We start from the raw sequence: 27,679 nt of genomic DNA on the forward strand, positions 1-27,679 counted from the left end.
GCATGGTTTTCACACCATGGAAAGATAGATTGGGTAAAGCAGGCACAGGGCTGGCCTTATCATGAGGCGAACTGAGATGGCCACCTCAGGTGCCAGACTGGGGGGGGGGGGGGAGGAAAGGTGGGAGCGCCATTAAGACCCAGAAAATTGAGACCTTTCAAAGTTTTGGCCCAAGCGAGGGGGCATGGGGACGTCATTTGAGTGCCCCACCTCAGGTGCCAAAATGTTGTTGGCCGGCCCTGAGCAGGCACAGTCTGGGCTGTCCTTCTGACTTAATTTCACACAGGGACTCGAGTTCAGGACACTTGCTCATTTTTAAATGAAAACCCGAGCCTGATAGCACATATATCAGAAACGAGCTCTCACACGGGGCTGGTTGTGCAAAGGACTTTCCCAGCCCCACCCCCAAACAATTTTGATGAAAACAAAATTAAAATTTTTGTTTAAAGTGTTAGGGTAGGTCTACACTACCCCGCTAGTTTGAACTAGCGGGGGTAATGTAGTCATCCTCAGTTGCAAATGAAGCTGGCCGGCGCCATTTTTAAATGCCGGCTAGTTCGAACCCTGTGCCGCGCGGCTACACGCGGCATGGAGTAGCTAGTTTGGATTAGGAATACAGCTAGTTCGGATTAGGAAGCCTAATCCGAACTAGCTACTCCGTGCCGCGTGTAGCCGCACGGCACGGGGTTCGAACTAGCCGGCATTTAAAAATGGCGCCGGCCAGCTTCATTTGCAACTGAGGATGACTACATTACCCCCGCTAGTTCAAACTACCTTTAGGTTTTTCCAGAATCCTTCCCCTCCCCCCCAAAATAGAACATTTTCATTTGAAAATAGATTTGTCAGGATTTTGACAAAAAATGACCATTTTCAAGGAAAGCAGAAATTCCCCTTTTAAAATAAAGGAAATTAACAAAACAAGACATGGATAGAAAATTGTCAGTTGGCTGTACTCACATTTTTTCAGAACACCAGGCAGTACATAATGATAACATCACTTTCTCTCATGCTAATCTTAAGCACTCTTAAAGCATTAAATACACAATATTCCCCGATAACAGAATGCCATTCACATTTCAGCAACAATAGGTCAGCTCAATGATATGCAGATCTCTGTCGAGAGCAGGGAATGTATCTCTCTCTGTTGTTTGTAATATGTCGAACCTAGCACACTTTTAGGAGCTGTTTAATCATAAAACAATGATCAGATCAAGGGTCCCACACTGCAATCCTTGCACACTCAGAACTCCCAGTGACTTCAGTGGGACGTTGGGCTGCATGATGAAGACAAGATCAGACACCAAATTGCCAAGGACATTATATAATTTACTTACACCCACCCACACACACACGAGAAATCCAGAAGCACTTCTGGTATCAAGGCCTGATCTCAAAATAATGAGACATTAAAGTCAATTGCGTCCTTTAACTAAGCCATTAAATGATAAAGTAAGATTTTCACCAGAGACTTCAAGAAGTTTTCAATTTTTCCTTACACGTTTTAAAATGATTTCTTCGTCACTTGAACAATATGTAATAATCCAGTTATAGCAGCAGCAGATGAAAAAAGCGTGCTTACATAAAACACAGACATTTAATTATTTAACTTCAGTTTCTCCTAAGCTTTAGTTCAGTTAGCAGGTTCTATATGGGAATAAATAACGAGTTCTAAAGACAGACACGGACACCGAACTAACACTGAAAATTCACATGTAGGTTATGTAGCTTCACTAGCACCCTGACAGGGGTTCAGTTCTACAGATGCTGGAGAAATGCTGTTGTGAATCTCAAATCTGAATGGTTGGCCAGCTCATGTTTATTGCTCTGCCTTCAGGGCTGCTGCCCCTGGTGAGGACCGAGGCTGAAAAGAGCATGATTGTCAATAAACTGAAGAGGAAAAATACAGCAGGAAAATACAGCAGGAATAGCTTAATTCCAGATGTAAATGAGCTCAGCAGGGAATCTAAACAGTCAAGTCAATTGCAAGAATCCGCACTTTTCAACCTCATTCTGCTCCTTTGATCAGAATGAATTTTGAGCTGCAGCGATTAATGGAGTAATAGAGGAAGTCACGGGACATCTCTTGGGAAAAAGGGGCAAAAAAAAAAAAAAAGTAACTGATCCTTGTTATTCAATTTTTCTGTTGAACACAACATTTCCATACTGAAAACTGAATAAAGTTGTTTTAGAAAGGAGCATACGCTGATTTCTCAAAGAAAAGGATCACAAATACTGGCGTGTGAAATAAAAAAAGAACAGATTTACGATCGTTCATTGTTTAAAACAAACCCCTCTGTAGTCATGGTAGGCGCCTTGTAAATTACACTTCAATCCAAAGAGAGCAAGTGTATATACTTAATAGTGTCAACAAGAAATATTAGAATTCAACACACTGAGTATTCAAAGCAAGGCTTTCAAAAGTCCTCGGTCTTTAAGTACCAACTAAAATTGATTGGTTTATGTTGGGGATATTAATACCGTCCCCAGATAGTACATCCTAACTTTTCTGGAAATGGAATAAAAGTATTAACCTTAGGGGGCTGCAATTCCAGAAAGAGCTTTTTAAGGGTCTCTTATTTGCTGCTGTCACCATTGTGGGTGAAATGGCAGAGGAAGGTAATGTTCTCTTCCCCCTCCTCCCTGCAAGGGGCAGGTTTTGCTTCCTTTATTCCTGATTCTCCCTTAAACCCAACCCCCAAAGTATATAAATAACCAGTGAAACAAAATACATTGTGAATATGCTCCAAGTCACCAAAATGTACAGAATCATTATTACATTTGCAGGGGGAAAAAAAGACTATTAAAAGCCAAGTTGGCACTGCTGCTCATAGTTCATACTATCAAAAAAAAAATCATGGGACTAATAGGATATTAGCATTATTCTGCTGTTAGTCTCCGTCCCTTTTCTCTACCCTTTTGTGAGTTTAGGCCTTGATCCTGTAAAGACTTACATGTGTGATTCACTTTACACAACTAAGCAGTACGGTAGAAATCACAGGACTACTCCCAGGGTGTGAAGTTAAGCATGTTCTCACATCTTTGCAGGATCACACCCTTCAATTGTAAAGTCTTGAAACAGGGACCATCTTGTATACGCTCTTTGTACAAGTAGGGGCTGCCGATCCTGATGTGAGCCTCTTACGGAATACTACAGTGTAAACAATACAAATCAACACCTAACATCTAGTACGTAGTCAGGTTTTTCTCTGTCTTAAGGGTCTCACTCTCATTCATGGTAATTATTGGCACCAGAAAGTTTAAAGCATGGCACTGGATTTTAAATTCAACCCATTTTTTAAAATGTCCTGCACTTGAACAAGCCTAATTTTTTTTAAATGGCTGAAAGAGATTCTTAGAAAGACATAGCAATATGGTAATATGTTCCTCATGGATACAGCATAAAAAAAATTAAACTTCAGCATGTACATGTCCTAGAGTGATTAGCGTTCAAAGTCCTAAGAAGCTGCTATGTTTTGATCGTGAATTTCTATCAATAATGAGTGTAGGATACTTGAAAAAAAGCCTATGTACTTGAAACAGAAATAATGCAAAGCCAAACAGAGCCAGCTGATTTGCGTGCTAAATGGGCAGAATTTTTGAAGACAGCTCATAAGAATGCTTTGCTTTCAAACATTAATGTTAACAGCTTTGAAGGGACTGCTCCTAATTTGTATTTAAGGCCCTTTACCTTTTTCTTCAAGCCATTTTTATAGGCCAGCATTTGTTACAGGGCAAATTTGCCATTCAGTGCAGATCTGTAATGGCAGTTAATTTGCACCAGTTTGCTTGCTCCCGTCTTAATCAGCAAACTCTGAATCATCCCAGTGTTTCCAGATACACAGATGTATGAGACAAACCAATGAAGCCAGTTCAGTTCTCTCCCCATTCAGAAGCACAGACAATATCAGTTCCTGTTTACAAGCCACTTCTGTTTTCCCCCACCCACACACTGAAATTTCTCCAAAATGCCCAGAGAAAAAGAGAAAGAAACTGAGTTCATTTTACCAGGAAAGTTATTTCTAGGTATTGCATTTGAAACAGAACAGGTTTGCACTTTTGTTGTTGTTCTTGAGCACTTATTTTACCAAGGCTGAAAACTACAGAAGTACAGTAGTATAACCAGGAGCACCAAAAAGTTGACTGAATTTCCCCACCCTCCAATCCTGTCTTCATACTTTAGTCACACCGTTTATCACTCCTCAAAAATGATTCCCCCCACCCCGCCCCATTACATGACATCAACTTTAAATGTTTTTTGTCTTGTAAAATAGACACAGCTTTCTAATTCTGGAACATGATGTCAATATAAGATAATCAATACAACCCTGTAAGTGTTTTTAAAACACGTTGGGAAAGGATTTTCAAAAGGAACTAATGATTTTGAGTGCCCAGCATGAGATATACTGGAGTTTCCTGACAGTGAGGTCCCTTTAGGATGCCCCCATAATCACTAGTCACTTTTGGAAATTCTTTGCCTGAAAAACAACCACCTGCCAATGTGGCAAGAATGGGAGGCTGGAGTTATTGAAGTCAATGAGAATTTTCAGCGTGGGAGGAAAATGAAATCAGACCCACATTGGGGTCATGGAAAATACTTCTTAGCATTCATAAGTACAACACACACCTTTTTAATATGGGAGTTAGGGTTGTACGAACTTACAAGAGAAAACACAAGTAGCAGCCCTTGGGGCAATCGGCTAAATCACTATTCATGGTCTTTTTATAAATGAGACACAGGCAGATTGTGTATTCAGATAACTTCACTGCTATGCCCTCTAGGCACCAACTAATGAGAAAGGGTCCCTCTGTATTCTCATTTGAAACTCAGATTTTCAGGGTGTTTAAGTTCCTTCAAAGATAAGGGCACAGTCAGGAAAAAGTTACAAACCTTTGTTCGGTTGTTTACAAATGAACTGGCTAACAATAGGTCTCAAAATGGAATTGTAAAATGAGAAATCATTGCCCAGTGCCCATGCTTCTAGTGGGATCCCCTACAGATCTGTTTCTTGTTCTGTGCAAGTTAACAATTTTATCAATGATCCAGAAGAATAAAATGTGAAAAAATAAGTATGCAGGTGACGCAAGAATTGTGACAGTAGTAAATAATGAAGAGGACGGGTCATTCGTACAGAATGACCTGGTAAGCTAGATGCAAGTGAAAAATATGCATTTTGATACAGATAATGTAAACGTATATATCTAGGAACAATTCAGGCCATACTTACAGATTGAGGGAACTTACCCTGGGAAGAGAATTTGGAGGTCATGGGGGAAAATCAGTTGAATGTGAGTTCCCAATGTGATGCTGAAGTCAAAATAGCTAATGTGATCTCAGGAGGCATAATCAGGGGAATCTTGATTACAAGTAGAGAGGTTATTTTACCTCTGTATTTGGCACTAGTGAAGGAATATTGTGTCCACAATTCAAAAAGGATGTTGAAAAACTGGAGACGTTCTGGGAAGAGCTATAAGCATGATTAAAGGATTAGAAAACCTGCCTTGTAGTGATAGACTCAATCTATTTAGCCTGACAAAGAGAAGGTTAAAGGGTGACCACATCACAGTTTGTAAGTATCTACATGGGGAAAACAAAACATTCAAAAACAGGCTCTTCACCAGAGCAGAGAAAGGTATAAAAAAAGATCCCGTGAATGGAAGCGAAAGCTAGACACATTCACACTGGAAATAAGGTGTGCATTTTTATCAGCAAGGGCAATTAACCATTGGAACAATCTACTAGGGTCCATGGTGTGCCATCCCTGCCCATTTTAAAATGAAGAGTGATTTTTTTTAAAGATCTGCTCTAGGAACTATTTCAGGGAAGTTATGATCTGGGTTACACAGGAGGTGAGACTAGGCCACCACACGGTTCCTTTTGGCCTGGCATCTATGAACCTAGAAAAGGTGTCGACAATCAGATGCTTTCTGTGCCAATAAAAAAAATCAAAAGGCTTAAAATGGTTTTAAATGAAAATCAGTAGTTGAAGCTCAGCCCTGCCAACTCTTGTGTACAGCATCTCTTTACTTGCAAACATGCTACTGAACTTCAGTGCGGCTTACGGACGGAAAGTTTACTCATCCAGATTTACAGGATTGGGCTTCTAGTCCAAGAGTCATTGTGGTAAGAAATTTAAAAAAAAATCCCACATGCATGCTACACAGGGAAGACTGATACCGTTGCTTGAGGTGCATGACCACTAAAATCAATGGGGTATTGAAAGGGTAGCAGGATCTTACAGCTACTGAGAGACTTTTTAACATGATCAGGTCACTCTCTGTGCACATTTGAGAGAGGGTTTCCCCCTTCCCCCGGCCTCCCCTTCTACTACGGTTAAATAAAAGGAAACAAATGTGTGTTTGTTGCTTAAAGCTACATGAAGGGACTGACATAAAACCACAAATGCAAGATTTATTTCAGTGCTAAGCCAGAGAACTTTGCGGGACATGTAATGTCCTAGGCTCACCATGCAAGTACTGAGGTCTATGAACATTTGTGGTACAAAGTTGTAGTCTATCCCATGTGCTGCAATTCCTAGGCATTAGGAAGTTAATTAAAGACAGAGTGGTAGGGTAAAATCCCACGCTGGTTTCTGAATGTCTTTTGATTCCTGGCTAACACTCCCCCTGCGCGCCCGGAATCCATGCAGCACAGAATATGCTTTTCTTCCCCCCACCTCCAACAGCAAATTTAAAATACTACAGGTATGAATGTGCATACATTTTCCACATCATCATCTTGTCGTTGGGGAACAGGGGAAGAACGATATTTTGCATAATCTCCCCTGGCACCTCTCACTCTTTACTATAAACCCTAGGAGTCTTTTCTATTTCTGCAGCGTGAGCGAACACTCTCATTTATTTTTGTAGGATTGCGTGTGCCACAAGTACTGAACTATACTGCTGGCATGGACTTTTCCTGTACAGTGAAGGAGAAAATAAATTTAAGACGTCCAGAGCGTGATGGATCAAAGAAAGAGTTTTGACAGTTTCTTAGCAATTTTCCGGAAAAAAAAAGGGGGTGATCATGGGATAGGGTTGTAAAGTTAGTTTAGTTACTGATCTTCCATTTACAACAGGAGAGGGTTTATTGGTAACTACTTTCCTGCGCGGATTGTACTTCTGATACTGATGCAGTAGGAAGTTTTTTTCGATATTTCCAGACCCACAACCTGAAGAAGTTTAAAGATTTGACTGCAAAGGCTCATTTTACAATGCAGACACATCCCGAAATCCAGGAAACTCAGGAACAAGACAAGGGTGCCCACAATTCAAAGAAACAAAGGAAAATAATGATATAAAAATAAATCAGATTTGAATTCAAACTACTCTTTGTGATTTAATTCCTAACTCTGGTATTTCAAATTGTTGCATTATCTACGTGAAGTCTGCTCTCATGCACGTTAAGCGGCCAAGTCCACTACAACCGTTTAAGAGTCTATCCCTGAGTTTCTGAAACGTATTTAACATTTGCTTTGGGGAGGAGGGGAGACAAATCTACAACAGTTTCACGCTGACTCCTTTGAGACAGTTGAAAGAAGGAGAAAAAAAACCCCTATAAGCTTGAGGGGGAAAGAATTGCAATTGCACAAATAAATGTAAAAGCAGAAATGACCATTCAAGAAGATGTTTTCACATCTGTGGGGAAAGTATGTGGCGAGGTCAGACTCCAAGCTCAGACTTACGGCTTTCTGTAATCCTGATTCATCACCAGCATCCTTTATTCATCATTCAAAGGCACTTAATTAGCTGAAGGGCTTGTTGCTTTGCCTTCAGAAACTCTCCATTCCCTCAAAAGCCCCAGCTCCAGCATTGTGCTATCGCTAGCCATATCCTTTGAAATCAAATCTGTTTTTCTTCTCCACGGTATAAGTAAAAAAGTAATATTTTTTAAAAAAAAAGTTTTCTAACAGTAAAAACCAAAACAAACCTCCCCCAAAAAACCCCAATTGGAACTTCTTTCGCAGTGGCACTGAAGAAAATAAATCTGGCACATTTCAAAAATGTTAACAGAAGACATTAGATGAAATCTGACCTTCAGTTTTTGGTCTGATCAACTAAAGGTTTATTCATGCATGACAGCTTGGACGCTCTCTCTATGCCAGACATGTTTCCATGTAACATCTGGGCATTTAAAACACAGGGTATTTTCCCCCAAAGCACAATTTGGACGTACTTAGATTCAAGGAGCCTGATCCTCCACTGATCTTCTGAATGCTTATCCATTTACACCACAGCAGCTACCCAGGCAGAATAGTAGTATTTTGCACCCACTATCGGCTGACTTTCCACTGGTGTAACTGACCACAGATAGGGTGCAGGGTACCAGGAGAATCAGGTATTAGGTATTCAAATGTTTATGCCTCTATAGAGAAAGAGTAAATGTCTATAATCTGTAGCTCAAATGCACAAAGAAAAAGAAACGTTTAAAAATCTAGCTGAGATTTAATTTAATCTTGTATGCTATCTATCATTTACCCTGCCAACTCAGGCAATGTATTACTAGCTTTCCCCACAGCCTAAAGAAACACTGGCAAGCCCCGTTAAAATTTCCTCACTCTCCATTTCAGTCTGCTCCTCACTGTCTTACTCTTCACTGGGCACCACTCAGTAGCAAGATGTCTGACCATTAATCCTATAAATAGAACTTGTTTTCCTGCTGATTTTTGCTCCTTTCCATTCTTCCCTCCCAAAAGAGCTGAAGCCAAGATATCTTTTGTTGACTCCTCTTGGTACAGCTACCCCACATGTCAGCAGGAATGCACAGAGCTCTAGGAATAGCATGTTTGGTTGCTGTAGAGCAGGGGTGGCCAACCCGTTCTGGATGAAGTGTGGCATAAAGTTGTAGAGCAAAAAAAAAAAAAAAAGGACTGGCTCTTTAAGAAGGCTTTTTGGCCTTAGCAGGCTCCCGTCATCAGCTGGGAGGCATGGACCATATTCAGGGGACGCAGAGGCAGCTTTGTGAGTCTCGGGGGTGGCTTCACAAGCCGCACTGATGGGGGGAGGAGCCACATGCAACTCGCAAGCAGCGGGATGGCCACGCCTGCTGGATAGCAAGAGGAGCTTCGGAGAGTCCACTGTTGCACCCAAAGGATGGCTCTGGAATATTTATCTCCTCTGCAAAACAGCCAGAAAAATGGTATTTTGTTTTTAAGGTATTTACCCAACCCATCTGCCATTCTTTTACCGGGTTCTGAATAATTTTACTATGTCAAATTTGTGCCCTAGAAGACTGAAAGTGTCCCAACCGCTACTGATTTCAAAGTAGCTTAAATTCTGCCACTAGCATTGCAAGCTCACCTGCCCACCTTTAACCTTCAGGGGCCCTTTGCTTCCTTCCTCAAAGACCCAGTTCTCTTCTCATGCCAATAGGAATCAAGAGTCGTTCGGCTGAAGGCAATAGTACATGAGAAGGAGAATCAGGCACTTCATTCTTGATCTAGAAGAACAAACATTTGCAAATGCAAACTGCAGTGCATACACATCAGAGAGATGCAGGGCTGTGGCAAATGCAGTTGGCGCTCTGCTTTCCAACTTGCCACATGTCCAAAAACTGGCACCCCTTTTTCGCCACCAAATCTCCTAACTGTGGAAAAGGATGCATGGCATTTTTGGGAGCCGCTTTTGACAAATTTGGCCTTTTGTGTCTTTCTCGGCAGTTGTGGATTTGTGAATCCAAATCAGCGTGCGTAATTTCACTCTGCATTACATGAGCAAAATGAAAACTGGAATTTATCTACAAGACTGGCGCCGGCAGTAGCAGGCTTTCCCATTGCACACAATGCTAACTGTCAGTGGCTAAATCAATATCTGTCAATGCCCAGCAATGAAGACACAGTGCTTTAGATGGGAGAAGATTAGACATGATCAGATTTGCCAGTTGTCCAGGCACTATGATACTTTGAAAATAGCCTGGCTGATATATTTTATATCTCTGAAGTATAACAAACATATTGCTGCAAGACACTAGAAGGTTAGTCCAACTTTTGGAATGCAGAGTCTTCTCTTTAATGTGTTACAACAACAACAAAGCAGCTCAGGATTTGGGTCTATGTCACAGCTGCTGCTCCCTTCCCTTCTGCCTTGTGCAGAGATCAAGTTTCATGCTTTATTGTTCTTCCTCCAACTGGCCACCATCCACTTTCTTCTTCAGTACAAAGCTGCACCTCTTGCTCAAAAGGAGAGCATACTCTCTATGCCTTTTCTTCATACATTTTACACATACAAACACAAGTATGCATGGAGTAGAGGGATGGCTTCAAAACAACCAACATTCCAAGGTACTGTGTTAATTTCCTCTTCCCATATATTTTTGACCAGGGATAAAATATTGTTCTCCATCACCAGTTACTACTTCAAAAGACGGAGAAGTTATTCACCTCTCTCTTCTCCCCCAATCTTTTATTTCTTGTCCTTTAATGACACAATAGATCTATATGTGAATAGTTCTGTTTGTTACTGGTTTTGATGGAGAAGTGGTGGCAATAAGCCAAAAAGGGCCCAGTTCTGCTACATCAATGTTTTGGAGTAACTGCACTGAAATTCACTGAGCTACCCGGGCATAAGCCTGGGGTGAAATCAGGATCAAGACAAAATCTCAACATCCGTGCTTTTGACCCAACTAAGAAAATAATCATATACAAAACAGCAAAAGGTAAGTACTAATATTCACATAAATTTAACTATACTGGAATTTTGATGTTTCATGTGTCTAGAATAGTCTCTTGTTGTGGTATCTTTTTTTATAATTTTGCATGCAAGGGCCACTTTTTCATTAAAAACTGTCATAAAGTTATTAAAACCGAGGGCAAGTATCCTGATCTTCAACACCCACCATTGATCACAGGCAGCTTAACAAGCTATAACACCTGGAGAAGCTGTGGAGTTTCAATATAATTAATGTCATAAGTCTTTCCTTATAAAATCAGTGAGGCACTGTGACCTACCCTAACTGACGTGGACATGTGAAATGATCATCACCTGTAATCATTGCCTGAGCTGTCCTTGATCTTGACTGATAGCCCCCAAATTATACACTTTTGCTCACTCACTTGTAGGCAGGCATGGGCTAGAAATTCAGCACAGGCCGAGCATGAAGAAAGATGCCTGAAGAGGAGCCACTGACCAATTAAAGAGGGTCTCCAAAGGGGATCTTGGCCAATTTTTGTAGGCTAAAAGGATAAACCAACGATGTCAGAGCTCAAAAGTTGTGTGGCAATGCGAAGCAGGGATAACTGGTGCCCTGAGGAATTCTGCAGGGACAAGGCAATCCCAAACTCCCAGTGGGAAGAACGGGGGCTGGAGAAAAGCTCTTAGCCTATGATCCAGCAAACAACTTCAGTGCATGCTTTACTTTAAGAGGACGACTAGTCTCACTGAAGACAAAAGAATTGCTCAGATGGAGGGTGATCAGACAGCGAGTGTGAAAAATTGGGACAGCGGGTGGCGGCCAATCGGTGCCTATATATGACCAAGTCCAAATAACGGAATTGTCCCTATAAAATCAAGATGTTTGGCCACCCTACTCCCATGCTTAAATTACACATGTGCCTAAGTGCTTTGCTGGATCAGGGTTTTCCATCTGTAACCTGTGGTTTTTTTTTCTGTTTTAATGCCTAACCAACCCCTGAAGTGCCCAGTAGAATATGTTACGTATGTTTGTATAAGTAACCTCAGTGAGCTTGCTATCAGCCTGTTTGAAGTAGATGCACCATAATAAAGGGTGATGGGAGCACACCACAGATTGAACCTCTCACATCTGGCACCCTCGAGACCTGATTGGTGCTGAACCAGAGAATTTGCCAAACCACAGGAGGTCAATATTGTCTAGCAGCATCACCAACACTTCCACTGCTGACTGGGCTCTTGGAAGACACATAGGGGTCAATTAGAGCTAACCAACAGCACAGAACCCTGAGAGCCAGGACTGGTGTCTGTAAACAAACTTTATGGGGCCACGGGAAACTTGGCCACACCCAGAATAAGTGGACATCCAGCTAACTACAATCGCGCTAGACCATGGATGTTGCCAGACCAGAAAGTGACGGACTATAGAGGTTCAATTTGTAGTTGGAAAAGGGTGAGTTAGTCTTGAAATGGCCGCTGTACAAAGGAGCTACATTTAGTTACCATTCAGAAACTGACATTTATCACCTTATTTCTTATTCTTAGCACAGGAAAAGGTTGTGGTCGCTAAGATACTACATTGTGGGAACTGCTGGCACACTCTGTCTATCATTCCTCAGCTAAACCCACCAGCACCTTAGAGACCAACCTCTGCTCTTCTGAATGCTGGCCAATGATAAGCGATTAGACTCCACGCCAGTTGTTGTCTGGGCAGAGTCCACTGTAATCAATAACGCAGCCCGACAGATTCTGCTGCCAGAGTTTTGCTTCGGTTAGCTGAGAGGGTACGTTGTTATTGTAACCGCTTTGTTTCCCTAGCACCTGATCCCCCATTCCTCTGACTCTCCCTTTGTTAAAGACCCTACGTCACAAGGAACATCTCTCAGGTCAGGCAGGGTACAGATAGCACCTCTCCCAATAGGGGTTACACGAAAGAAATGAATAGCATTTCTCCTCCCTGATGGTGGCAGTCCCGTAGCCCCTCGACACATAGTCCAGATATACTGAGGGAAGGGCAGGCACTCACCGAAAGCCAGTCATTCTGGGGTGAGTTTTGGTAACAGGTATTTCACGTCTGCCTCTGGGCTACTCAAGTCCTGCAGTTTGATCTGTTAAACCAGAGGTAAGCAATAAGGCAGTAGTGGTTCACCAGGGTTAGCCCCTGGTAGGCTGCTGCCACCATATTTACCTGCGCCTCTGTGGGCACAGGCGACTGCTGCTCCCATTGACCACAGAGCACCATTCCTGGCCAATCTGAGCTGCGGGAAACAGCATGGACTGGGACAGCGCTTCCCGCAGCTCCCATTGGTCAGGAAGGGCAATCGGCGGCCAATGGGAGCAGCAATCACCTGCACCTGCAGAGGCACAAGTAAATATAGTGGCGGCCTGTCAGGGGCTAAGCCTGGGGAACTAGATTTGGCCCGTGGAGCGGTATTTGCCCATCCATTAAACACAGAGGGGCCACACTTTGGCTTTATTTTCCATGTCACTTGAACCTCCTTGGCTTCAGAGATGTAACTTGGGGTGGAATCTGCTTCAGAGCATGAAACTTTCTTTGAACAGAGCGCAACAAGGGATGGGAAATCCATTCTCCGAATATCTTCATGACTATCAAAATAAGCTAACTGGAGGAGCAAAACCATTCGCTTAAAAAGTGATGTAAGTGGTTTGAGACACTTGTAGAACAGTGTGAAACAGTCCATTCAGGTGAAACAAGTAGGATGTGTGCGATGGAATTACATAGTATTTGAAGTGAAGAAATAAATAAAATGACTCCCGAAAACCCCAGGGTATTGTTATCATTTTATCATAAAATCCTACAGCTGGAAGAGACCTCAGGAGTCATCGAGTCCAGCCCCCTGCCCAAAGCAGAACCAACCCCAACTAAATCATCCCAGCCAGGGCTTTGTCAAGCCGGGACTTAAAAACCTCTAGGGATGGAGATTCTACCACCTCCGTAAGTAACCCATTCCAGTGCTTCATCACCCTCCTAGGGAAATAGTTTTTCCTAATCTCCAACCTAGACCTCTCTGACTGCAACTTAAGATCATCGCTCCTTGTTCTGCCATCTGCCACCACTGAGAACATTCTCTCGCCATCCTCTTTGGAACCCCCTTTCAGGTAGCTGAAGGTTGCTCTCAAATCCCCCCTCACTCTTCTCTTCTGCAGACTAAACAAGCCCAAATCCCTCAGCCTCTCCCTGTAGGTCATGTGCTCCAGCCCCCTCATCATTTTTGTTGCCCTCTGCTGGATCCTCTCCAATGCATCCACATCCTTTCTGTAGAGAGGGGCTCAGAACTGGATGCAATACTCCAGATGTGGCCTCACTTATCTAGGCACATATCCATGGAGGGAGGAGACCAACAAAAACCACCAGTGTTTTCATGTAACCCATTTACTGTAGAAGAAAATGTACTAACCTGTCTGGGTTGAGACGGCAAAGCAGTCGGCTGCATGTGTCTCTGCATCCGAGGCGGTTGCATCAGTTGTCGAAGATGTTGCTCAATAAACTGGGTATTATTAGCCTGAGGAGACTGTTGTGTGGCCGGCGCTTGCTGCTGTGGCTGGAGATAGTGAATGAGGGATTGTTGCCCTGGACCGGCAGTCATGGTTGACATCTTTGGAGTAGTTGACTCCGATGCAAAATGAGACAGCGGTTTGGTGTTATTGAAAGAAAACTGGTCTTGGGCCACAGGATTGTCATTCTGCAAGCCATTTGACGGCTGTTGCATAATGATGTTCATGTTTTTGGGCTGGTTTGTAGTCATCAATTTGAAGAGAGAGCTTTGCATACTGGTGGGATTGCTGGTGGCAGTGAGGTTAGGAATTAATGTATTTTGGGGACTAAACGGCTGCTGGTGCAGAGCTGGGCTGGACAGTTTTTCTGGCCTGTATGGTGGGGAGGGCCCCGTCGTTGTGGAGGCCATGCTGGAAACCAAATTGTTCTGCGGACTTTTAATGTTGTTGGTCGGCAGGCTGGCTGAAGTCATATTGGAGAGCATGGGATTCTGGGGACTGAAAGGCGGCTGGTTAAGAGCAGGACTGGAAAGCTTCTCTGACCCGTATGGCGGAGAAGGCCCACTGGATGGGTTGGTACTGGACATGTTTGAAAGCAGAGTGTTTTGAGGACTTTGAATATTGTTTCCTGGTAAACTATTAGAAGCCATGCTGGACACCATGACATTCTGAGGGCTGAAAGGTTGATGGTGTGGCGATGATCCCGGCCTGTAAGGTGGAGAAAGACCTGGGGTGGCCATGGCTGGCCAGTTGGGAGCCTGCACTTGCTGTTTAGTAGTAGACACTTGTTTGTTTGCTGCTAGCTGCTTTAGTTGCTGTGCATGCCAGTTAGACCCAGGCATGTTGGACAAGGGTACGGGCAGAATAGGCTGGGCCTGGTTCTTACTCTGTGCTGCCGAAGAGATGGGAGATGCAACAGCAGATGAAGACCTCATTTGAGGTGATCCTCCACTCGTTGGATTGCAACCTGGAGAAAAGTCTTTGTTGACAATGTGGTTCTCCAAGTGAGAGGTCTGCGGAGAGGACTTTGGCGTGGTGGTGATGCTTGCCTGTGGGTGGCTCAGACCAAGTGTCTCTTCGGCCTTGCTTCCCAAGATCTTCTCAAGATCCAGCTCATTAGGAGAAGGATCAGGCATTTTTGTCAGCTCTTCTAACAGATCTTGCAGTTCCTGGTCCATGGATTGCATATTGTTTCCTTTTTCGTCATAGTGAACAACATTATTCTGCCCACCTATCGTCCCTTTCTGTCCTATCTCTGTGTTGGGTGGTACCGAAAACGGAGAACCAATGCCACTGCCATTCATGTGATTGTTTTCAAGTAGCACTGAATGACCAGCTACTCCCATGGAAGAAGCGCTGTGATTGGTGGAGAATGGCGAGTTCTGCATATCGGGACATGCCACATTGGGATTGGTATCTTGGCCCATAGATAGAGTTACATCATCAAGACAGAGTCTCTTGTTGTCGCTTGGGAAAATAACATCGGGCATGCCGCTGGAAGCAGGGGAGCTGTCATCTTCCAGTTTTCTCTTAATGGATCCCTGTAACTGCAAGAAAAGGACTTGTTATTGGCTATATACCACGTTGGTGAAATACTGACACACAGAAATACTAAATATTAAAAATATTATAAATATCAAATATAAAAATTTACAAATAAAATATTAAACATGTACAATAAAAATAATAGACCTATGAGGTCAGTGTCAGCCACGATTTAAGTAGATGCAACTGTACCGAAGTCAGCAAAGTACCAAATTTGACATGTTAGTCTTAGGCCGAATGTTAAAACTCTGTAAAATATTGTCTGTCTTGTGAATAATGGGACTTTTAAAAAAATTGCTTTTGGTACCATTTCAATGAAGACATTATGCTCCCTGCATAACACACATGCCAACATTTTTATGGAAACTGTTTTTTGTTTAAACAATGGTGGAGTTGAATAGAATCATGGATTAATGTTGGTTACCCACTGCCAATGACAGGTATTAAGTTCAGACCTGAGACAGCTAAACTGTTTTACATTCTCTAAAGACAAAGCATCTGAAATAATCAGCATACTTTCTAAACAAAGCAAAACCACCCTCAAGTTGCTAAACAAATTTTAAACTTGCAAGCTCCCCAGCCACAGATGTTTCAGACTTCAGACACACCAAGCAGCTACACATCTTAATTTCTGTTCCTTATAAATCCATGCTCGCCTCAATTTGGTGCATTTGAAGGACTGCTGCTCCTTCACAAAACCTACTGGCTGTGTCTACACTGGGCCACTTATTCCGGAAAATCAGCCGCTTTTCCGGAATAAGCTGCAAGCTGTCTACACTGGCCCTTGAATTTCCGGAAAAGCAACGATGCTCTACTGTACAAAATCAGCCGCTATTCCGGAAAAACTATTCTGCTCCCGCTCGGGCGTAAGTCCTTATTCCAGAACACTGTTCCGGAAAAGGGCCAGTGTAGACAGCCCAGTAGTCTTTTCCGGAAAAAAGCCCCGATCGCGAAAATGATGCTCGGGGCTCTTTTCCGGAAAAGCACGTCTACATTAGCCACGGACGCTTTTCCGGAAAAGAGGCTTTTCCGGAAAAGCTGCCTGCCAATGTAGACGCTCCTTTTCCGGAAATACTTATAACGAAATCTATTCTGTTTTAAGCATTTCCGGAAATTCATGCCAGTGTAGAACAGCCACTGTGTTTGCAAAATAAAAAAAGACACATGAAAAACTTGAGGCTCACTATATGTTGAATTACAAATCCAGTAACCCTGATCAATATGATCACACTTCTTACAGTGTTTTAAGAAAGTGAAGCTGAAAACAATAGCTCTTTAGTGCTCCATTGACATGACATGCCAGTCTTTTCTAAATGCAATTATCTGTGCTCCTCACTTTAATAACCAGGGACTGCGGGTCAGAGGATTAATCAGTCATTAACACTGCTGCTTCCAGTTAAAGGCATTACAATTGCGTTATTATTTACCAAGAGAGAAAGTGTACTGGTTGGAGTTTCTTGTTAGCTCTTGGGAGCTGACCAGTGCCAAATGAAGGGATTTGCTGGGCCAGGTGAAGTCCACTGCCACCAGCTCTGTAGTCCGCCACTCTTCAGGCCCTGACTGGTTATCTTGCCGCTGGCCCTGGCTTCCCTGCTAGGCTGCTGCGGCCCCGGCCTTCTTGCCACACTGCTGTGGCCCTGACTGCCATGTCGGGTGGCTGTCAGCACCACCAAGTAGGGCTTCTCGATGCTGGCCCTTCTGCTGCCTGACTCCTGGCTACAAGGGTCTCTGACTTGGGAACATCCATGGTCCTGGCCCACAAATGTGGCTGGACCAGAAAGTCCCAGTTCAGGGAGGTGCATCCTGTATTTGGAAGTTACTAAATACCACAAAAGGCAAAAAATAAAAAGCCATCATTTCTTGTAAGCCTCTCCCAGGCCTAGACATTAATGTCTGTCAAAACTGTGCGTCAGTGTGCACTAACAGGTCTGGGTATTGCAGAGCACGTCAGACTGGTGAGATCTAACAGCCCAGCATGCTTGTGGCTTTCACAGATTAAAAGGTAGCTAATTGGCACCAGCATTGACCACAGAGGGCAATTAGAATGCAACACTTCACATTGTGGTCAGACCCTTATAGTCTGCAATGCTGCACACTTTGCTGGCCTAGCTACGTTAGTTAGGAGCAAGCAAGTCAAACCACTAACCAATGCAGTTATACCAACAAAAGCTCTTCTGTAGACACCGTTATACTAGGCAAAGACTGCAATAGGCAGACCCTTTCTAGCATAGACAAGGCAGCAGAAACATGCAGTGGCATAGCATTATAAGCAAATATAGCTCTTCCTGTCATTCAGTGTGCAACACATGCAGAGCACTCAGACAGAAATAAGATGAACCTTTCACCTCTCCCTTGGTTGGAGAGCTAACAAAAAAAAAATCTGGTCTTCTCAATTATTCATGGTTATTAAAGCAATCTCATCACACTTTTGCAAGACTACGGGTGTTTCCCCCAGTGTCACAACCCAACACACCCAAGTTTATCAACAAAAAGTCCTCAATCTAGTTTACTTTAATTGTTATATCTGATTTGTATCATGGTGACACCTAGAGGCTCAAGCCAAGATCAAAATCCCCTATGGTAGACACTGCATCTCCATCAGTAAAAGAACTTAAGATCTTTTTAGGAAAAGAGCTCCACAAATTGCTTAAGATGCAAAAGAACGAAGTTAATCTTCACTTCCCCACCTAGAGCTGCTATGCCTATTACTGGTGCAGGTGCCTGCATATCCGCAGTAGACTAATGTTCCCCGTTATGCAGTATTAAACACACACAGCTGTGCCAGACAAATGTAGACTATCATCCACTGCAGCATCCCATGGCCCATCTCAGAAGCATGGTTCGAACTACAGAGTTGGTCCTGCTTCCTAAGAATTATGGTTTCTCCCCGGAGAAGCCATGCCAAAGAGAGGCTGCTTTGAAATGATCCTTATAAGTATACTCACAATTTTAACCTCAGCATTGAGCCCTACAACAGACCAGGGTGGATAAAAAGCAATGATTTAATTAAAAAAACCTGATATTTTAAAATTTAAATAGGATTTTTAAAATTTGTTTAAAAATCATCAGTACAATGCTACATTTCTTATTTAAAAGTACGTTACAATTAAGTCTCATCACAAACGTGCGATGCCTACACTTACAGTCTCAGAGTCGGTGCAGCCTAACAACCAGCCCTTGCTCCTTTAAAGTTCTGGGCTTTCAGTTCCTGTTAGCCTGCTGAGAAACATGTTCAAGGACAGACACAGGCGGGATAGGATTGTTGGTGGTGGCCCTGGGTCAAGCACAGCAGAGTTAGTTAAGACATTGCCTATAGACAGAGAGACAGTATATAGGAAAGGACTGAGGCAGCACAGAAAGGAACACCGGAGTGAACTGGAAGGGAAAGGGGAAGACAATATTCAGGATAGACACAGCTTCCTATATTCCCCTACAATTTTCCCACAGAAAATTTGTCATGGCCTCTGTGTATAAAATAAACCCTCTGTGGGTATGTCTACACTTGCACCCCAGTTTGAACTTGGGATGCTAATGTAGGCATTCAAAATAGTCAATGAAGCGGGGATTTAAATATCCTGTGCTTCATTAGCATGATCTCGCTGGCGTGTTACTCCGATTAATGGCTGTTTTGAAAGTGAAACTGCACACCGGGACGCATTAGTTCGAACCAAACCCCTTGGTTTGAACTAATGTTACTCCTAACCAAGGGGTTTGTTTCGAAGTAACGTGTTCCGGCGCGCACTTTCACTTTCGAAACAGCTGTTGATCGGAGTAACGTGCCGGCGAGATCATGCTAATGAAGCACAGGATATTTAAATCCCTGCTTCATTGACTATTTCAGATGTCTATATTTGCATCCCTAGTTCGAGCTAGGGTGCAAGTGTAGACATACTCTCTGGGAACAGTTGGAAGAAATACGTTCCCTGGGTAGAAAACATGTCAAGTTTAAGCAATGCAAGAAGAACATACAGGGCCTAGCTGCAAGACCAAAACATCTTAAGGAAAACTGCTTATTAGGAGAAAATGATGTGGAGGAAGATGTGGATGCATCTTAATAACAGTGTGGATCAACTCTGCAATCCATCATTCTTCAAGTCTCTCTCTATGCCTTTTACTACACATGTGATTTAACAAGTAAATTCCGAAGCTGTTTGCTATATTGGATGTCGCTAGAAAAAAAGTTTAGCTTAGCTTACTCCAAAACGAAGTGCATTCTAAGTAAGCACTGTCTCAGATTTCTAGTAATCTGGAATCACATCTGCATCAAATCGACAGGGGGAGTGGAGAAGATGAAAGCTAGTTGTAGAAGTTTTAAGCACACTGTACGTTTAGTGTTTTGAGGACTTTTCCGTTAGAGTTCATAAAATCGGAATTTTTTTTAAAAAAAGTTTAAGGACAGCCATACAGCTGGTAACTCAGGAGATGGTTTCAACTGCACATGTGAAACATTTATATAACAATTAAGATTTTTACACACATATATATATATATATACACACACAGGACTCGCCAAGCAGCGGTGAGCCCCACTTGCCAGCCGTGCGGTTTGGCACGCTGCGCATGTGCTTACTGCGCTGTGCGGCTGTGCCAGCTTGTAATCTACTCGCCCCAGGCGAGTAGATTACACTAATTGTTGAGCCCTGTATATATATAAGTACTATTGTGTTTCTGTGTGTGGTTTAGTTCTTACCATTCCTAACGTACTGCTGCTGACATAGGTAATGAGAATTCTGTACTATTTCCTAAAAAAAATTGAGTTGTCTAAAAAATTACGCAAAGTATACCCTCTTAGATGTTGTAAAATGCTGTACTGAGTTGTAAATTAACATGCTGTATCGCAATCAGATTTGCACTCTCGTTTGAAGAAATATGTGAAGAAGTCTCAGTGGGAAACGTGATTGAAATCAGTGATTTTCTGGTGATTTAAATCAATCCACCCAGCAACAGGCAAACAAGAGTCAGTGGTTAGGTGTCCCCTGAAGAATCTCTTAGATACATCAGCACCTTCTGCTATCCCTGACCATAATGCATGTTAACATGCATCAGGTCCCAAGCTCACTCAATAGTTTTTTGAGTTGCTTTTTTTCTCTCGGGCAAGACCTAGAGCAGGGCTACTCAACACGCGGCCTCCACGAGGAGTAATGGTAGTTCGAATTAGAGATCCTAATTTGAACTACCTACTCCGTGCTGCGTGTAGCCGCGGGCACGGAGTTCGGACTAAGGGGGAATTAAAAATGGTGGCGCCTGGGAACATGTAAATGAAGTCCGGGATATTTAAATCCTGGGCTTCATTTGCAACCCCAGTTGCCCTCATTTGCCTACCTAGCTCGAACTAATGAGGTAGTGTAGACATACCGTTGGGCTGTGTCTAGACTGCACCCCTTTTGCGGAAAAGGGACGCAGATTAGACACAGCGCAATTGCAAATGAAGCGGGGATTTAAATCTCCCCCGCTTCATTTGCATGAAAATGGCTGCCGCTTTTTTCCGGCTCGGGGCTTTGCCGGCAAAAAGCGCCAGTCTAGATGGGGATCTTTCGGAAAATAAAGCCTTTTCCGAAAGATCCCTTATTCCTGATTTTAAGAGGAATAAGGGATCTTTCGAAAAAGGCTTTATTTTCCGAAAGATCCCCATCTAGACTGGCGCTTTTTGCCGGCAAAGCCCCGAGCCGGAAAAAAGCGGCAGCCATGTTCATGCAAATGAAGCAGGGGAGATTTAAATCCCCGCTTCATTTGCAATTGCGCTGTGTCTAATCTGCGTCCCTTTTCCGCAAAAGGGGTGCAGTCTAGACACAGCCTTAGTGTCTAGATGTAAGCTTCTGCATTTTTTTAGCAGAGCAGGCTCAATGGAAGATTGTAGATTGCCATTTGCTTATTCCACTGAGTTGACACAGACTAAGTTTGGTGATAATTTGAGAACGGCATAAGTCCTAGGTCCTAGGTCTGATGATGCATGGGCTGGAGGGTGGGAGAAAAGTTGTTTGGTTTTTATTGATCTGAAATACTCCTTCTCTTGCTCTGATAAAAATGAGCTGAAGTTGTATGTTTAAAAAGATGTTGCTCATGCTGTCTGAGACGAGCCTGTAAGACACAACTGTGTACATCTAAGCACTCACATTTAGAGAGCTTTTAATGGCTTTCCTTTGTATCTCCAAAACAAGCACATTGTGATCCCAAGCAGAACCCCAGGAAATCTTGGGTGAATTACTGACATATCTGTACCGGTCAGCACTTCTTTTGCCTGGGATATTCCTTTGCTCTCAGTTTATCACACAGAATTTGGACTTTCAGAACATTTAAAAAAAGCAGCTTAACAGTTGCACTGGGGAGCAAATGAGACGGGAACAGGAAAACCCCATTACCACCTTGAATTACTAGAAGCCTGCATAGACTAAGGCCAGAATTTTCAAAAGGGCTCAACATCCACAGGGGATTTTTAAAACCACTCAGCATGCTGGGTGCTCAACTCTTATGGAAAATCCAGTGTAAGTGTTCCAATGGGATCTGCTGGATGTAGAGTTTGGCTGACAACCAAGACCTTATATAGATTCTTAAAGCAGAGCTGAGCTCATTTGAAAATCCATCCCCACTGAGTACTGAACCCTTAAAAATCTGCGTCTAAGTCTCAAGATACCCAGTAGCATATGAGCTTTTAAAACTGCTTTTTTTTTCGGATAATAAAATGTCTACAGTTTTTTCTTAAATAAGCAAAAGATCTTGGCATTTCACTGTCATGGGTGAGTATTTGCGGCTAGTGTCCAAAAAACACATGAGGCCAAATTCACCACTGGGGTAAGCGAGTGTAACTCCACTGAATTCAGCAGGGTTGAATTCGCCAATGTAGCTCCATATTTACAAAGTTAAAATGCCACCTTTGAAGCATTCCAAGTAAATGAAAAGATGGCAGTGCTGTACCAGGGATTTTTTTTATTAGTTATCAGCTAGGTGTGGACATCTCTTATTGATTTTATATTGTATTATATTATATAAAGGTATGCTTAAGTATTCCATGCTCAAGTATGCATGATTCATTACTCATTTACAATACACACTATGCTTCCTTGGTATCTTTATTATGAGCCTGCTAGATTTCTCTCCCCAACTCCCTAAATCCAATTTGAATGCTTTCACTGGAAAATACACTGCATTAGCATGCCGCTGTGGCAGTTCTGACAAGTACAGGGAAGAAAAATTCAGCTTCATGTTACAGAGGCACTTGCTAGTTTAGCTAATCTGATTGCAGTGCCGGCAGATCATCATGGCTGTGCTAGCACATCCATATCCAGGAACCTCTGGGTGAACAAAGTCAATCAGCTGCTCACTGCAGGCCCTTATCAATCACATTGTTAAGGAGCATCTCTAGACTAAGACTGCTTGCTGGTTCACATACGTCCTCTGCAGACTCGTTCTTCACTAGCTCTACTGCCAATTTCTCTCGCCTGGCATTGGCTCCTCCTAGGACAGTGGTGGACAACCTGATGCCCAGCGGCCACATGCGGCCCATTGGGGTTATATGTGGGTGGCCCGTGAGGCATTTACTTTACACTTGCCCACGCCCATCCAGCAAGGGCACGTGAATTGAGGTGCGGGCTGATTGCACACAACCTTGACTGTGGGAGCTGTGCACTCCCTGTGCGCCCAATCAAAGTGCCGCTACTGTTCGATCGGCACACCCTGCAAATTCCGTACCCACACGCAGTTAGCAGAACTAGTCTATCCTGGGAGACTGTCTTGGCTATAACAATCTTGCATCCCACCGAGACAAAGGAGGGCCACTCATGCGGTCCTCTCACTAGCCTTGGTTGCCCCTCGTTGTCCATGCGGGCGGGACTGTGTCACTACAGTTCTCTCCCACTTTCCTTTGCGATGCTTTTGAGATCACTTTTCAATATCTGGCAACAAATAAATGAGAACAGTGATCAACCCGTGTTCTGCCCCATTCTGTGCAGGCTATTATGCAGGGAGGCACTGTCTGGCAATGAATGCAAGTATATAAATAATTGCGCTGATTGACTACAGTACACGGCTAATTCTGTAAAAGCTTCATTCATACACACAAACAAGGACTAAATAGACAAGCAACCAATGTGCTCTCATGTGACCTTGTGAAAATTCATTAAAATGCATTAGCGCGCACATGATAGCCTCTTAAGAAATATTTGGGGAACAAAGGCAGCCCTTCTGATTTTTGCCAAATTAAACTATGAAGTCTCTATTATCGCTGGCCTGCTTTTAAAAAACGAGACTATGACACTGTTCCCGTTTTACTTTTATCTCAGAATGAGAAAGCTGCATTTCTGGGAAAGGCCGAAAGTTACAAACAAGTGGCACTGCTAGCTCATAATGGAAGTGTAACGAGAATAAATAATAACTGTTTATACGACTCCTTCCAAGGAAGCTTTAGAGCTGTGGTTATAAATATCTAATCTGTCACACACAAATGAAAGTGGAGAAACAATTCTCTGTGTGCGGGTGTAGGCACATGCTCCAGTCTCTGAGGCCCAAGGAATAAAGGGCAGACTCAGTGAGACAAAGCCAGACTTTCCCTGCACCAGCTCGACTTGAGCACCCGTCTTAGACGGGTTACCCCTAGTTTAAATGGAGATGGGGTAGAGCAAAGCTGTGGATACGGAGGTTGGCCATGCCAAGGTGGAGCGTTACCATTGTGAGATCCGCTGTCTCTTTGCACTGCACTTCCACAGATCACTAGCATTTTGATTATGATCATACCCAGGCACTTTCCAAACACACAGAGGAAGACCAGGGTCCCTGCCCTGCAGAGCTGAGTTTAGAGCAGAGACAGCTGAAGGGTGTAAGTGGTCAATACTGAAGCAGAACAAACAGACTGAGAAGAGAGACAGGTAGCATGATGCCATGTGTTACATCTAAGTGAATAACCCTTCCTCCCTTGCCTGATTGCCTAGTCATCCAGCTTCATTTCTTTCTCTGAAAATTGGAGCTATCCGTTCAAGCCAGCCTCTCCTTCCCCTGCTGCCAGCCTACATTAATTCTCCACCGCTTGCTCCTCTGCCCACCCAGACTCTGAAAGGAATGTGCTGCCATGGGCTAACAGGCAGGACTAAGTGGGGTTTCAGTTCTCCCAACCTGGCTGCCTTCAGACCCATCCTTCCATTAGAAACGCACCGAAGCTATAGCAACGACGAGACATTCTTAATTTAGGTCAACACTATGCAGAGATAATCATTAGGGAGAATAATGAAACTACTCAACCTACGGTTGAGTAAGACAGTTCTGCCCGGCTTTTGCAGCACATTACAGATTCAGGATTTATGGCAGCCATAGGACACGGATTGCGGGTCCCTGATCGTTGACTCCAGCAGGGCCTTCCCCCTCTTACCTTGATGCCCCCGCCAAAAAATTAAAAAAAAAAAAGGTTACTACTTAAAAAAAAAAAAACCTTCACCCTCCAAACAGTCTGGCATAAAATGCCAGAGGGAAGATGCAAACTGTCAATGCGACTGCATTTTTATACGAGCAACAATGAGAATAGCAGATGCATGGAGCATAATGAAGCAGGCCCGTGTATGAAAGGCTGAGCCTCTCTAGTTCAGCACTTTTTGGTCCTGCCACATCTGTGGTCTGGCATGATTGTAGTTAGCCAGATGTTTGCTTATCATGGATGTGGCCAAATTTCTTGTGGCCCCGTAAAGTTTGTTTGCAGCCACCAATCCTGGCTCGCCATGTTCTGTGCTGTTCTTTAGCTCTTATTTACCCCTCAATGTCTTCTCACAGCCCAGTCAGCAGTGGAAGGGTGTGTCTAGACTACAGAGTTTTGTCGACAAAAGTGGACTTTTGTCGACAAAACTATACCTGCGTCTACACTACCACTGAGTTCTGTCGACATAATGTCGACAGAACTCAGCAGTTTTGTCGACGCTGGTAAACCTCATTTTACGAGGCATAACGCCTTCTGTCGACAGAGTTCTGTCGACAGAAGGTGTTATTGCATGTAGGCTTGTGTCTAGACTACAGGGTTTTGTCGACAAAGCAGCTTGCTTTGTCGACAGAACTGAATGTAGTCTAGACGCTCTTTGTCGACAGAAGCTTTGTCGACAGTATCTGTCGACAAAACTTCTGTTGACAAAAGCCTGTCGTCTAGACGTACCCGAAGTGTTGGTGATGCCGCTAAGTGTAAACATGATTTTATTGCACTTATGACAGTAAACTTGTGTAACACCACTAACACTTTGTAATGAAGAGAGCTGATCGGGCTTAGCTAGGCGCAGACTTGTACAGGGTGTGTCAGTGCAGTTATGCTTTATAAAGCAGCACTGCAAGCAAAATAAAAATAAAAAGAGACCCACTCGCTACAATATTGACCTCCGAAATTCTCTGGTTCGGCACCCGTCAGGTCCTGAGGGTGCTGGACTGGAGAGGTTCGACTCGGTCTAAACATACTTCCCGGGGCATCGCTGCTAAACTCACTTGGGACACATCGGAAATATCTTGTCAAAGGCACTGCCCATTTGTTGCCTTCTGCAAGTGAATGATTCACCTGCGGTTAGATTTGTATTTGACCCAGGGCAGGTCTACACTTCAAAAGCTGCAGCAGCGCATGTGTTGCTGGTGTGCTATAGTGAGGAGGTTACTACGCCCTTGGCGGCATAGTTAATCCACCTCCCCGAGAGGTGCACTGCTAGGGACATAGAAGGGAGAAGCTCTCCCATCGACGCAGCAGTGTCTATAGTGGGAGATAGGTTGGCATGACTGCAGCAGTGGCGGTCTAGCCCACCTTGCACTCACAGCAGCTCTGCTTCCCACCGGTGAGTGCGGGGATGGTACCCAACCCCACCTCTTCCGAGTGACACGCCAGCAGAGCAGAGCAAGCTGGGGCCGCATTGCTCCGCTTCTCCTGCTCCTGTTGGTGTGTGTGGGGGGCCTATTCTCTGCTGCAAGCACCAGGCCCCCCCAGATGCCCGGAGATTCTGGACCCACCAGCTGCTGGCCCTCCCGCCCATTGCATTTGGGAGGCACATGCCCCCCGGTGCCTCCTGCACGTCACCCCTGATATTTCAACCGTCACCTCAGCCCAGCCCACACTGGACTCCTCTTTCGCAGTCATCTCATTCTTCTTCCATATCCCTTCCCTCTGCTCTCACCCTGAATGCTAGCCCCTCCTTTCTCAGCTGGAGAGCACGCCACATGGTAATCACACCGGTTGGGAGTTGCAAAGGGGCTGATGAGAATCAGTCACCTGGCTCTCACTTAAAGTCATTGCAAGTTGGGCCCTTTGAAAATCCCAGGTGCCAGGACATTTACGGCTGTTCCTTTGGTTAAAGGTAGGAGACAGGCCAGCGGTTAAAGTGGTGCTGACCACCAAGAAAGAAGCCAGACTTTCTAAGCAGCCATCAGCAGTCTCCAGAATTCGGGGAGCTTTAAACAAACACTCTCCAGACAGGATGAAGGTGTTTCAGAAAACTGGGGAATTCAGGTCACCAAGTAATGAGCTGTCGAAGATGTAACAGGTCTGAATAATGGTGAGGAGGAGTGTGCTTAACTTTTGAGAAGAAGGCTACGCAATGCAACCTTCTCCTCGGCTAAGCAGAATGGAACAGCTACACTGAACTGTGAACTGGCACTTCAAAGGCATGTCTTCACTACAGGCTGAATCGATGGTCAGCAATTGAGCCAGTGGGGGTTGATTTATCAGGTCTAATATAGACCAGTGCTCTTGGTGAGTTGTGCAGCCGCTCAGGCAAGATTCAAGTGCCACTCAGCTGATTAGCAGAGCGCCCAAAGCTATGGTTTTTGTTTCTCATGGTGCACATCCGCACATGCCTCAGTGCACATAAAATATTTATTCTGCACATGGATGGAAAAAAACCTGCACATGGATGGAAAAGATTAGAAGGAACTTGGGTTTAGACACAATAAATCAACCCTTGAGCACTTTCCCATTGATTCCAGTACTTTACCAGAAAGAGAAGAGTAAAGGGAGTTGACGGAGAGCATCAGCTGTCAGTTTATCATGGTGAAG

General features: G+C 43.8%; 1 protein-coding gene across 5 annotated transcripts in view; it reads right to left on the minus strand.

Moving 5' to 3' along the window:
- Positions 1 to 27,679, minus strand: part of MAMLD1 (mastermind like domain containing 1) — a 428,240-nt gene that overhangs the window by 28,845 nt on the left and 371,716 nt on the right. For 4 of the 5 annotated variants that reach the window (XM_075941086.2, XM_025178840.3, XM_006137785.5 and 1 more), the window contains one exon: positions 14,043 to 15,686. In XM_075941086.2, the coding sequence (XP_075797201.2) occupies positions 14,043 to 15,629 (1,587 nt within the window). In that variant the 5' untranslated portion in view covers positions 15,630 to 15,686. Of the gene's footprint in view, positions 1 to 14,042; positions 15,687 to 24,916; positions 24,971 to 27,679 lie in introns of those variants that run through there. The other variant, XM_089781809.1, reaches the window with a different exon arrangement.

The sequence above is a fragment of the Pelodiscus sinensis genome, chromosome 13 (assembly GCF_052426305.1).
Source record: "Pelodiscus sinensis isolate ZL-2025 chromosome 13, ASM5242630v1, whole genome shotgun sequence".
NCBI classification, from domain to species: domain Eukaryota; kingdom Metazoa; phylum Chordata; order Testudines; family Trionychidae; genus Pelodiscus; species Pelodiscus sinensis.